The sequence below is a fragment of the Phalangium opilio genome, unplaced genomic scaffold (genome assembly GCF_054372755.1).
Source record: "Phalangium opilio isolate 3A_F unplaced genomic scaffold, DU_Popi_V2 ptg000024l_1, whole genome shotgun sequence".
Taxonomy (NCBI): Eukaryota; Metazoa; Arthropoda; class Arachnida; order Opiliones; family Phalangiidae; genus Phalangium; species Phalangium opilio.
This window is the reverse complement of record NW_028324155.1, coordinates 6,283,065-6,297,325: the sequence shown is the minus strand read 5'-3', so window position 1 is coordinate 6,297,325 and position 14,261 is coordinate 6,283,065. Positions and strand designations below refer to the sequence as shown.

General features: G+C 36.5%; 1 protein-coding gene across 1 annotated transcript in view; it reads right to left on the bottom strand.

Moving 5' to 3' along the window:
* Window positions 1-13,974, bottom strand: part of LOC149692466 (atrial natriuretic peptide receptor 1-like) — a 34,341-nt gene extending 20,367 nt beyond the window's left edge. The window contains exon 1 of the mRNA XM_089868223.1: window positions 12,741-13,974. Within this exon, the coding sequence (XP_089724349.1) occupies window positions 12,741-13,665 (925 nt within the window). The 5' untranslated portion in view covers window positions 13,666-13,974. The remainder of the gene's footprint in view (window positions 1-12,740) is intronic.
* Between the last annotated feature and the right edge of the window lie 287 nt (window positions 13,975-14,261).

Below are 14,261 nucleotides of genomic sequence, written 5' to 3'. Positions count from 1 at the left end.
TTTTCATTTCTTTAAAAAAAACAAATTTCAAAAGTCAATTCCCTTGGAAAAACATCGCGCGTGGGGATTTAGTCCAAGACAATTTATTGATTTTTTGGATTGTTTATATATAGTCTTCAGCGACCTTGAAAGAAATATAGATAAATATTCTATTTTTGTTTGTTGAAATTTTTAGGCTTATGATGGGACTAAATTCAAATTCCCAGGATGACTTTTCCGTAAAAATCTTTTTTTCCGAAATAAATATTGAATATAAAAAGACACGTACGAAAAAAAATAAAAAATAAAAAAACACAACTAAATCCTCGCTTATCCCCGTAAAATTCTGGTAAAACCAAAAGGAGCATCGAAGGAGAGAGAGAGAGAGAGGTACGGCATAAAAAAAAATATCTTTTCCAAGCAAATCGTTCGTGTTCGTACTAGCGTCGTTCTGGCTTTCCCTCTAGACATCAACCAGATTCTTGAATCCCCTAGCAACTTCTTATGGCTTAGCTTTTTCTACGAATCCCACTCCCGACTGGCCTTAACGCTAGGGAGGTTTGCTTTTTTGCATATTCATCATATCAAACGAGAAGTACATACTGAAGTTCTAAATTTCTTCAAGAATAGATCTGGCCAATGTTGGTGAAAAATTCGGTTTTAACTTCGAAGTTTATTTACTTCTGATTATCAAATAAGTCTGAGTATTCTAGCACGCGGGCTTATTCCCCGTATATATGTAGATATTAGAGTACAGGTATTACACGGATTGTTGGCCATCATCCTACAAGGGGTAGGATAGTTGTCTAAATATTTTGTTTTATTAATTATTAAATTTAAGATTAAAATGGGTTAAATATTATATGAAGTTAGTTACCATCTTCAAGCGCAAAAAAACAACTTTGAAACAAATTTTATTAATTTAGGCAGAGATTATTGGGTACATTTTGAATAGTTATCCAACCCCTCGGTAAGTTCTATATATTAAACGACTTCCTCGCGCTGGTCTCGCGCGACCCGGCGACCTTAATTCGAGGAAATGTCCCAAAACGAAAGAAAAACCGGGGAAAGAAAGAATAGGCGAGTGAGATTTGGGTAACGCGATAGTGGCGAATTTTTGGAATATGCGAGTTGAGAAATTTAATACATCTTGCGCCCATTCCTGAACGTGAAGCCCCGGACCCTTTTGGTTGCTGGCTAGCTATTTTTTAGCCATATCGTAGTATACGATAGGCTCTTAGTTTGACCCGAGCCGTCCGTAGTAGTAGTAGTGGCCGGGGTTGTCGCTTCGTTATCGTCAGATTTTAGCTTAAAAGGAACTTTATATTACCACAACCCACCCATAGGGGTTACAGGGCTCGGTTAGAGATTTAATTTTAATTAAAATTTTTTCAGGTCAGACCCGGAAATCGAACCCGGGTCGCTGGCGTAGTAAACATCCACTCTACCAACGAACCATAGAGACTTGAAAGTAACCCCGAGTTTTTTATTATTTATTCTTATCTCTAAAATGTCGGGGTGATGTGGGGTGGGGTACCTCTTAATCTGTGGGGTCGGAAACTTTTGAATTTTTATCTGTGGAGTCGGATACTTATGAATTTGTATGTTTGGGGTTTTTATATTTATTTTATTTTTATGTATGTGCCAATTAAATAGATAACGATTTTCCCCGTTTTTCGTTCTCGTTCGGTAGCTATCGTCATCTATGTTATGTTTGACTGGAACGTTTTGGTGGTTAATTCAAAAATGGGTTTAGATAGAGCTAACATAGTGTTAAATGAGCGTTATGCGTTTGATCATTTTAGCATTGCTAAAGGTAATTCGAGGGGATAATCACTATAACTAAACTTTCTCTTTCAAAAGTTTCTGGGCATAAGTCCTTGTTAGAAATTTATAAGATGCGATAAGTGTGCATCGGCATAAGTCTATGTTGTAAACTCATCGAGGGATTATCACTAAAAACTATCTGTTCTTCGATTCGCCGGAATATTAGAATTACAGCATAAGTAAATTTATACGGTTATAATTTAATCACTGTTTAGAGTAGGGAATCGAGGGGCTATTCACTCTGATTTTATGCACGGTAAATCATTTAAGCATTGAAAAAGATAGCACTATTCACTCATTAGGGTAAGGTATAGAGGGGTTATCCACTCATTAGGGTAGGGTATAGAGGGGCTATTCACTCGTACGATATGGCTACTATTACGAGCCCTTGGGCCGTCTTGTTTCTTTTAAGAAGATTGGCTAGAAGAAAATCGAAGGGCGTAGTACAGAGGTATTAATGCGTAATATAAAGAAACTGATCCACAATGGAAAGAAAACTTAAGCCTTTGTTTAAAAAAAATGTACTTAAGGTTAAGTTATAAATACTTGACCTCCCTCTATTTGACATAAACAAGTCCTACTTAAGTTTACCAAGAAATACTTAAACAATCTAGCATCGGCCTTTAAGAAACCCATGACGTTATTATGACGTGTTTGTAGCAAAGGCTTATCATAATTTTATATAAATTTTGTTAGAAAATAGGATCGAAGTACTATGACTCAGAATTGATTTACCATAGTGTCACGTCCACACTCCCGACAATAGAACCACCCTTATTTAAAGACTCTGTATAAAAATGCTTAACTTTATATTTTCCTGGTCTAATCCGCTTAGATACGCGTGTAAGCTTAATTCACTGTCCCTTTAATTTCTCGTGGGGAATAGGGGGAGGGAGTTATAAAACCTTACAAGTTTACAAGAAATGTCGCGCGACTTAAATAACAAGACCCTAGCGAATGCCGTCTTGTCGTAAATCGCTTACAAATTGTGACGAGCAAATTTTTAAAGGCCTCTCTCTCTCTCTGTATGATCTGGAATCTATTAAAAAATTTTGACAAACTAAATTAAAACCAGTCTCGCCGGGCTATATATTCCAATACATCAGTTATAAAAAGAATTCGTTTCAGATTTATGCATGTGCAGTGAGTATAAATAGAAAATGGGCGTTAACACCGGCGTGATTCGATGTTTTATTAATTCAAAACTATCTCGTCAAAGGGTTTAGATAATCATCATCTATAATAAATGAAGTTAGGCTTATATAACTTAATGCGCTTTATCATGGAGTCTCATCCTGAACTATAGAAGGAAGGAATAAATTTAACCTACCGATTTTTAGCTTTATCTCTTACTCATACGTCGTTAGGTTTTTAAATTCAACCGGCATTGCCAAGTGAATTGGTAAAAGTGGTAAGAATCTCCCCTACTTAACGTTAGTCCCTCACTTAACCATTCAGATGCATTCCACCACTCTGTAGAGTTCGACGCCATTTTGGCAGAAAGAGGAGGAGTCAACTTAAGCCACGTGGTTACTCTTGAGTTCGTATTATCTTTAATATGAGTAATCACCACGTGAATGATGAATTCAGAAATATACGCGCGAGACAAAATATTTTGACCCCGCCTTTTTACATTCCCCGTTTATCAAGTCAGGGGGGGAACCGAGGACGGATCTAGCACATTTATTCCTTCCTTTTACTTTACGTTATTTCTCCCTGGCAATATCTAATTCCATTCCCGCACATACTTTGAAGTCGCATTTAGACGAGGGCAAAAAGGATTAATACGACCTAAACTCCTAAACAGTTCGTGGCTTGAGCTTAACGACCAGGGACTTAACACCACCACACATGTCTTAATATAATAATGAGAAACTACCTTACAATTCTGTTTCCCAATAGGGCATGGCACCGAATTCGCGAGCCGCAATAAATAGCCGAGCTGCACATCTTTGGATTAGATTTCGGCACGCCTGCCTTTGTAAGCCGATGACGCAATGGGAGAGAGATCAGTGTTCGTTAATGAATCTTCCCTCAGGATAGAAACTGTTAATCCACTTTCATTAGTGTATATGTTATCGTCTAAGACCTAACTCGTTAAGTCTATTATTAAGAGACTGGTGGAATTAGGTGTCTTATACAGGCTACATAATAACCCCCAAGGCATTATGGGTAATTTATTATGTACATCGCGAGTTTAATGACTATGAATATTGCGAATCTGGATGAATGATCCATCAAAGGATTATCTTTGACTAAATAACTATTTTATCATATGGCCTTTGACATCAAGTCGCGTTTTGAAATCAATTGAACGCCTGAATTCCCCAAAGCCACGATGTTAAACCTCGTCATGAATTTCGGATTAAGTATAGATGTTTTTCTTGACCTTTGACCCAAGTCGTGAGAATATTTAAATAAAAAACATTGAATTGATTTCAAATGTTTTTTTCTGCTAGCCTGCAAGGGGTTGGACCTAACTAACCAGACCACTACTCTACCTTGATTAAAAAATCGAAGTGCCCTTGACAGAATGACATTAATTACATTATATTCATTAGGGGGGAAGTAATTAACCTCTTTATACTAAATGAATATAAGTAAAAATGGTCAGGTTAAACCCTGAAACAGGATGTTAACTCCCATAATTTTTGACCAAGTATAGTAAATTTAAGGCCAAAGGTCATTAGGTCTTCCTTCCAGTTTATTAATAGTGCAGCCTCAGAGTTAAAAGAATATACCATAAAGTATAACAAACTAAAATGCGTTAAAGGAGAAAAACCCAATAATCGTGTTGCTGTACTCTAACCATTTACCTAAGTAATAACGTCAACATGTTTTAACGATTCGTTTGGTTGAAATGACCATGACCCAATTGTCCGAAAACATGTATTCAAATATTTAGAGCGAGTCCGTTTATGGTTAATGGAAATAAAACGTTCCAAAACCAATTTCCAAACTCATGAAATGAGATTCATTTTCTTCATTTCACGCTAAGCCTAAATAGAAACTTTTAAAACTGGGCCTAGATAAAAACAAATGGCACATTGCTAAGACCAAAATTGTAAAGGCTTAAATTAAAATTAAGCCTAACAACTTAAAATAAATATTTTCTCGTGATTCTCCCTCTATCTCTCTAACATTGCTATTAAAATTCAGTAATCAATAAATCCCTTTTAACTATATCGGAATACTTCTAACAATAATATTATTAAGACGCTCCATTACACAAAGGCCGCCTTTAAACATTAAGGGAACTATTCAATTTATAAGAAAACTACAGTCTCATTTCGTAATGTAACACAACACCACGTTAAAAGGGTGGTTTAATATTACTACTCATTCAAAGATGCCGCTGGAGATTTCTGAAAGTTCCTGGTCCGCTTTCAATTCTTATCTTCAAACTAAACCCAAAGGATGAACGTTATGTTTAGAACGGAAGAGAATTTTCCTATAGGACAATTCTTTGGAGGCTTCAAAATTTCAGAGATTGTTACGCTACAGTTGTTCCTTAAGTGTTATTATTACTGTCGAACTCCGTTGCTATAGCAACCCAAGTTACATTCCTAGCTATTTTCATTCCCCCTCAACCCTAACTTCTTCAATACAACGTTTTGATTATGGGGTATTAAATCCGCAGCTATAGAAAGGAAGGCATTACGTATGTATACCACTATACTTTTCAAATTAAAACATGCCAGTAACGTTTTCTATTATTTCACCCCCTCCCTTGTATCTAACACGCACGCCTACGCAGTTAACACGTTTTCTAAAGGTGTACTGAATTAAATAACTTAAAATTAACTAGCTCTTCCTCTGAAAAATCGGTTAAAAATTAAAACAACAACGAAGAAAAGATGTGTTTACAATGCAACTTTCTTAAAACTTTCGTATAACGCGAATTTTAAGTAAACACGTTTATATTCCAATGACACTACGTGGTAACTTCCCATAGGAGTTTAATGCATCTAAGGGTACTTTGGTTTTAGCAAATAATGGCACAAAATGCTAGCTTCCCATAGAGTTTAACATACACCAAAGGTATAAAACTGCTACTACTCTTTAGAAATTTAAATATAAATTGAGTAAATAACCCAGATTTGGTTAAAGAGAAAACAACATTATTTTGTTATCTAATTTAAAAAAAAATCCACTTTACTATATAAGCATCTTAACGTTGGTTAAAACTTAAAAGCAACCAACTTTAAACGAATTTTCTCTATAGAAGATGTTATGTTATGTTTATAAGAATTTTCCGACCCAGAAAATTTTCATAAGATTATAAAGGGTAACATGCTCCAAAAAAGGATGTTTATTCCCAGCGTAAAATTGCTTAGGATTAGAATCTATATTTAGAAAATGAAAAGAAAAGGAAGATAGAAGGCAAGCGACGACCCGTGCATCCTAACCGTACTGGTGCGGTGCGGTGCCTTAAGGCATTTGCCTTGTCAGTATGCTAAGCCTAACCGTAACCTTAAGGTCTTATTCCCCTATTGGATAGGAATACGGTCAAACTAAAGCTTTAGCCGCCCGGAGTGATAATGACCAACCGCGAAAGGCTTAAGGTCCAAAAGAGAAAAGAAAACCCCAATGCAAAAAGAGAAGATGAAACACATTTCTATCTGGCATATGAAATTTGACCCGATACCAGAAGTATATAATATAACTCTCTTCGAGAGAAGTGTACCAGAAAGCGGGGTAATTGTAACATGATTCTTCCCAACATCATTTTACATTAAACAAAAAAGGGTGAGCCTGGGAAAAATCACGTCACATAACTAAAATATTAAAATGATACAGAGTGTCAACCTTCTTCGATTATCCCCTTCTGCTGATACTTATATATTTCACCGTATCTTTAATCCTTCGAATACGTAAGCCAAAAACTAACCATAACGTTAAGGCTTAGATAGGAACGATTCTTGAGACTCCAATATGTCTCAAACATTTCGTAATTGGGCCGTAGTTAAATTGACATTGTCTTAAGGAGACGGTCGAGCTTGGTTTCCGCCCGATTATATGCAAATTCATGCCAGTTTACACACAGAGAAGTTTGAGATAACACGAGGAAGCTGCTGCACTAAAGAGGATTAGCTCAAGGAATCGTGCACCAAGATATTAAGGGATTTTAGCGCGTGTTTAAGCGAATCACGTGCCAGGAAACGCGACTCTGGACGTATCACCAGTCAAAAGGGAATAATAATTACACACCGATTTAGTTCAAACTATTAAATAAACACAGTATTACACAGTTCCTTTTAAAACGTAAAAGAACCTAGGTATTTGTATTTCCGTTAATCTAACTTTAATTAATTTAATTTTTGGTTCAATAATATCACAGGTATTTATAATTAAATCTTAATTAAATATATATGGTTTCTAGTATATTAAATTTATTGACTGAATTCCACTTTAATTAAAAATAAAGAATTTAGATTTTAATTAATTCAGGAAATGGAATGAAATGATTCTTAATTAAGGTATTTCTCAACTTTTGGAAATGAATTTTTAACTAACAACCCCTGGAGAATTAGCACATTTTTGAATCGGAGGAGTTGATTCAGTTGAAACATTGCAGTGTATAAAATAAAAATAAGAGAAATGTCGGGATACACAAAACCAACGACGGAAATAAAGTTATGGCGTTTGAGAAAACGCTTGAAGTTGTAAAAAAAAAAGATGCATTGACTCAACATCCGTTGGGAGATGGAATCAGTAGAGTATGAATAAAACAAAATAAAAACATATCTACAAGCGAGAAGTCCGTTTCTAGACTTTCTTCAAATTCTACCAAACTCCAAAGGTAAGCTTATACGCTCTACTGAGGCCCCTATGATATCGAGGTTTTTTGCTATTTTTTCATTTTCTTTTTGAAAAAGAAATTGCAACAGTGCATGGTTCAGTTCAAATTTGGAAAATGCACTATCTAAAAGGTACATCTCGGATAGCTTCGTACGAATTGTAAGTTTTATATTTCACTTTGTTTCTATATTATTTTTCCAAGTGGTCGCTATAGCGTTTGAAAGGTTCGATGCAAATTTGCCGAAAAGACGGAATTTCTTCAGAGAATTCTCCGATCTCGGAGATCAAATTCAAAAAGGTGATGTTTTTTTTAAACAATTTAAATGTCAAAGGAACCTCAATCAAGTTGAGTGTGTGTGTTTGGAATATACCATTTCTCCTGGGTGTTTCCTTATCTTTCATAGTTTGATTACACAATATTTTAACATATCTTTTCAAAATGATGGAGTAGAATAAGCAGACGACGCTGGCTATCTAAGAACCTGCGCCATGTATTGATTTAAACTTTAAAGACCAATGCTGTCAACATGGTACCCTTATAAGCTCTGAGCACTTTAGTTTTCCAAAGATATGCTTCTTAATTGTAGCAGAGAGCCTTTCCAATCCTATTCTAGAGTATACTAAATTTAAATAACACTTATACTTAAATCTTATTGGTTTAAATTTAATACGAACCAGTTAAAAAAACCGGGATACTTATATCCTGGAATTCTGTATCTTCCGCGCAAGTATAGCACAAAAACAGTATTAAATTAGGTATTCAAGTTTTTCTGAAACGCGTTTAGGGGCCAGCTTAATCCCAATCAATTTCCATGGAACTAGAAAAACCGTCTGTATAAATTCGTTTAAAATTTAAACCTTTTCCAGTATAGAGCCCCCAAAGTCCATTTTCCCGTATTTTCCTTCCGCTATTGAGCTAGAAAAACTTTGCTTTATTTAAATTAAACCCACCAGGGATAAAAGGAGAGGTTCCCATAGCATTAAGCCTAGCTCTTCTTCGAAAAAGGACTCTTATAAACTAAAATGGAGTTGAATAATATATTCGCTTTTAAAATTTAAATCGTATTTCGTATCTTTTAGCGATGATCTGGTTTTATAAGATATTGAAAAGGGTTCCGCAAAACCCAATCTCATTACTTACAAACGGAGCGAGGGGCTTACGGTTTGCTGTAAGAGAATTTCATACCTTAAATCTTTCTCAAACCACGTGACCAATCGTTTAGCGTGTGAAATTTTATAATAAATCTATTCACAAAACACGTGACATTTTTCAAAATACGCGCGAAATTAATAGAATTATTTTATTGTTAAATTAATCAATCTACGTATTGAAAGCATATTTTTATTTTCTACTTTCAAGGATCGTTTCAAGTGAAACTAATGAACCCGCCAAATCAATTCCACATTTTAATTAAAGCGAATTCATGGTCTAATTAAATATTTAACAAATATTCATAGTTCAACTTTAACGAAGTCCAAATCAAATATTATACTAAGAATCGAGAAAGAGATAACTAAATTTTCAGGGAAATAAAAAATTTACGCCTTAGAATTCCGTTAATGGAATAAAGAAATGAATTTGATATTGGAATTTATCCGCGATTCACATTCTCTCTATGAAAAGGACGAGATAAATGGCTAACTCATTCGATCCTACACTCCTACGCTGTTCGTCATAGACAAAAACACCGCATAGTATTGCCTACTAAACGAAAAATTAATAATTTCTCACGTGCATCCACAGAAAAAAGGCGCAATTTTGGATTACAGCGCGCGCTACAGAAAAAGGCGCAATTTTTATTTTTAATTCCACGTGCATCGAATCAAACACGTGGAACGTGAATCGTCCTTTTCGCGATGCATTTTGTCTATCCGTCGATTTTATCTCAATACTAGCCTGGCTCCATCGACAAAGACTTTATTTTTCAATAGAATCTGCATGCTTCTAGGCGGGATTGAAATGCGGAGAAAAAAAGAGCACGAAGAGCAAAAAAAAAAAAAAAAAGGCAGAGCAGACGTGAAATTAGTCTTCTAGAATCTAGAGAGCTCAGTATGCAATGGATGAAGAAGGAGAACTTTCCTTTCGCTAGCTATCTTCATCCCGTCCTCTCTTATTAACTTTTTAGTGCTTGGGGCCACCGACATTTCTTTACAAAATCTATACCCTCACGATCCAGAAGAAATTTTAGAATGATTTTTTTTTATTCATAAAACGGTTGACGATCAAATAAAGAGTATAAGAAGAAAGGTAAGAGTTCCAAGAGTCCCACCAAGTAGATCTTATTTCCGCCTTGCCTAGCAACCAAGCTTCTTCATATTTCCTATTTTCACTCGGGCGTTTAAGGTATTAAAACATAATTGAAAAATATATTTTTCTATTTCTCAATTCCAATACACGGAAGAGAAAAATATTTATTACTTTTTCTTTTTATTGGCCTGCATACGGACTCGAGACGGAATTAAATACCTATGGGCTGCAAAATAGTCTAGGTTGCAAATTAACCCAAGACGTTTAAATGATAGGATGGAAATACACTAATTATACCAAATGGGGCTAATTAATTTTAAATAACAGGGGTTAGTAACGATTAATTTCGACACACTAATATTGTTCTGATATACTTTTAAAATTGAGTAATTAAAGAGATAGTAGTAGAGTTTATCGTCGACAATTATATATTAAGTTTCTGTTAGTTTTAAATACACGAATATTTAAAATTTTGGCCTAATAATTTCGTAAAATTATTCCTAAGAGTCGAAAACGTCGCATTTCACATAACACAACCAATCATATCCCTAACCCTTTTCTACTTAAATCAGTGAGGAAAAAAAGATGAAGGAGGAAGTAAAAGAGGAAAATCCTTTTACAGGTGCGCCTTTTAACCCTCCCGTTAGTTACATTAATTCCAGAAACTTAACATTAAACTTCAAAGCAATATAATGTAATATTCCTAACCAGATTTACAACTTTTACGAGCGCAAACACTCTCGCAGTACTTTTAAAGAAGCGAGAGAGTGAAAGGAAGGAAAACCCCTGTGGATAATAAATAAGGAGTTACGTTTCAAATTTTTCTGGTAAAAATCCAACCCCCGCGCTTTAGGCATATCTTGATATTATCACTTTTAAATGTTTTGGGCGAAACTCTGCGGCTTTTTGTTGCTATTTTAATTAAATAAATGACGGGGGCTACGCTCTTTTGCTTTAGTTTTTTATTCTTTTATTATTACATAAAAGAAAGAAAACGTTTTGTAATTATCTACGTGTATCCCGGGTCTAAGGCTTTCAAAAAATACATATATTTTTTAAAATTCAAGACGAGGCTTTTTGGGTGGGATAAAATACAACACCTGTGGCGATATAAGTAAAAAAAAGTCTTACGGAATACGTGTCTATATCTCTACAGCGAATTAAAGTTCATACGAAAGCTATATACGGAAATCCTTAGCCCGATCAAGACATCGATCCCCTTAGATAAGTTCCAGGGCTAGACCTGTACATCTTCTTTGTGTAATTGAGATTAATTTAATTAAAATTTATCAAAACAGATCAAAATATTTCTAATCAGAAAGATGAAACACGTATGGTGTTTTTTATAATTTAAAGTTTCATCACATTTTAGACATTGATTGATACTTAAAATTAATTTAATTATCCAATTATTATGAAGTCAAAAAATAATCTAGGGGAGTGTACATAAGAAAATTCTACGTCAAAATCTATCATCTCTAAATTCTGTCTTCCGGATTTTAAATTTCCACCAATCACGAAACACGGATGGACATTCAACATCAAAATTGTGGCACATGTCCTTTACACGTGGTATAGATATATATTAAAGAAATACATGACGAAACCACCAGCAAAATATCCTTAAGGGCCCTTTTTTTTCTAAACCACTGGGGAAAGTAATTTTAAAAAGGGTGTAATCATTTTTTACCGCATAATGACTATAACCATGTACTTAACTTTTTAAAAGACCCAGAAGGGAAGCCTCGCCCCCTTCTTCAATGCACCGTTTGCTTATAAACTAAATAGGGTTATTAAACTTTTAACGTAAGATATTATACACAAAACGAAAACCATCACTTCTTTTTAAATATAGAGATGACCATCAAAAGTTACGGCTAAATTATACATAATCTTGGGTTTGGCGTTATCAAAACGTTTTAGGCGCGTCCCTCGCGCGGGAATTCGCACGTGCACCCATGATTTTCGCGCCTAATTTAAAGGTGCGAAGTAAAGAGTACCTGTTGGCACTGACGGGTGAGCCGTGGGTTGGGCTAGCTAGCACTTAAGTAAACCCAAAACAAACAAATGCCAACGGAGCCACGCACTTTTTCTCATCTTAACGCGCCTCTTTACGGATTATTCTCTCTCCCCCCCCCCCTTGAATAACATTTCTTTCAGGCCTTCTCTGGGAGATTTCCCACGTATCTTATATAAATCTTGGCCCACACAGCAAATGGATAGAGACGGAGGTAATATGTTTCAGACTTAGTTGCCTTTGTTAGTAATAGCTCTAAATTAATGGATAATATTTAACTCAAGTGTTTCGGTCTGTTTCTACCAGTTCCCCAAAACAAATAAACAATAGTTTATGTTAAAGGGGGCTACGGAAAATTCCTCCCCCTTCTCTCTCGTCTTAGACTCCGGTTCAGTGTTGTCAGGCCCTCTGTCAGTCAAGTACTAAGTCAAATTGAACTTCTCACCAACGGCCTGGCAACACTGGGGAAACGAACAAAAAAACCCTTGTGTATATGTACAGTCATAGCGTGATGGTACAGCATTCGTTTCAGATAATAAAACCGTAATAATTTCATAGACGTACTAATAACCTAGAAAGATAAGTCACACCCTAAATAAGATACAATAAAATATAATGTCTAAGATGGAGGGAGTATAAAACCATTAACTCCCTTCGTTACTCTAAGCTACGGTTTTAAAACCAAGTCAACCAAACTTAAGATAATTTCAGGATGTGAGGAGGGGAGACTCGAATTATGCATATTCTGACAGATAAGGGTTTTCAGCTGTCTCTTTCGAGGGGTTAGGGTATAGGGATAGATTGCATTGCGTGCCAGGTTGTGAAGATTTCAAGGGTGATATTAAAAAAATGTTTTTGGTAACTTACCCCTAGCTTTCTTACGGAGATTCGTTAATATTTTGACGCGATGTGTCGAACTATTCGCTTCCAATTCGTCAAAAGTTTGATGTATGGTGTCGGGTGTTTTATTTCTGGCCGTGTAGACGGATGACATGGCGAAATAACACTCAGAGTTACCTTTACTGCGATCGCGGTAATTGAGGAACAAAAGTGCCACCACGTTCCAATGGAACTGTCGTAATATTTGGACGAACGTCCGGGCTAATTGAGAGTACGATCCGTTCATTCTGGTCAAAAGAGGATAATTGGGCATTTTCTGATCGAAATGATCAATACGACCGGCGGCTGTCAAGACAGGTATGTTCCAAACACCGGCGTAACGCACCACGGGTCCCAAAACGTACGCGCACATTGGTCCCAAGAAGGCGTGTACCGTATGGGATAAATTGAAGGCTTCTAAAGGTCCAACCACGGAGGAACATTTCGTATCGCGAGCCACGACTTGTATTCGACGTCCTTGTAAGAAACGGTGATGATCGTCATCCGAAGATTCGGCGTTATGGTCCCTGTTGTTGATACCGACGACGCGTTTACTTTTACGGGAAGTCAGACGACGCGAACGTCGATGGGATGACACTGATGGTGGTATGGAAGTAGGTTGCGCCGCGCTTTCGATATTCAAATGAAGAGTTCGAACCGCGTACTCGACCGCTGGTAAGACACGTTTAAGTCCATACGAGGAGGAATCATTCGCTGTTAATACTGCCAATATTATCGGGGATGGTTCGTTCGTGTCCTCGCCGTTCTTTTCAAGTCCTTGTCCATCACGTTCGGCCGTCGTTTGCCAAGAGGAATTACCGGCGGACCTGTTACGTACAACGCCGGAAAGAAGGATTAAAATCAGGAAGAGTATCTCGCAAGTGCTTCCCACGAATTGTCTAATTAAGCTCATGATAATATATGTGGTGGGTTTGTCTTAGATCATAAATACGATGGTTGCATTTTTAAGGGAGGGATGCGAAAACTTTGCGTGTCTGGGACAACCTTAACGGGACAAGAACACCGGGAGCTAACTCCGGATGAAGGTGCCATGACCAGAGTGGTTCGAAGAGTGGTTATAGTATGGAATGAGAAAAGCTAAATCGTTTTCTCTGGCGGAGCGGTGGCTTTTGTGGGGCAGAAAACGGGGGAGAGAGCTTTTCCAACTCTCTCCCTCTCTCTCCAAACAGAGCTGCAGCGGCACACTTCGCTCTTATTCACCGAAGGCTGCAGTCAGTCCTCCTAGAACTCTCCGAGTCCTAGATATGCATGCCTCTCAGACTAGTGTTTCTCGCCGCGTTTACGGGCAAAGTCAACTTTTCAGGGGATATACTAACCCTAACGCCTCCCCGTGGCGCCCCTGGGAAACTTTTTCTCTTGTGGTCAGATAAGAAAAGGAAAGAGAGAATGCCATTATTGGAGAATTTGGAAATGCAGAAGTTAAGTGAAGTAAACATTTAACCATTTTGTAATTAGTTTCAATAAAATCTATAAGACCAAACGTTTCGA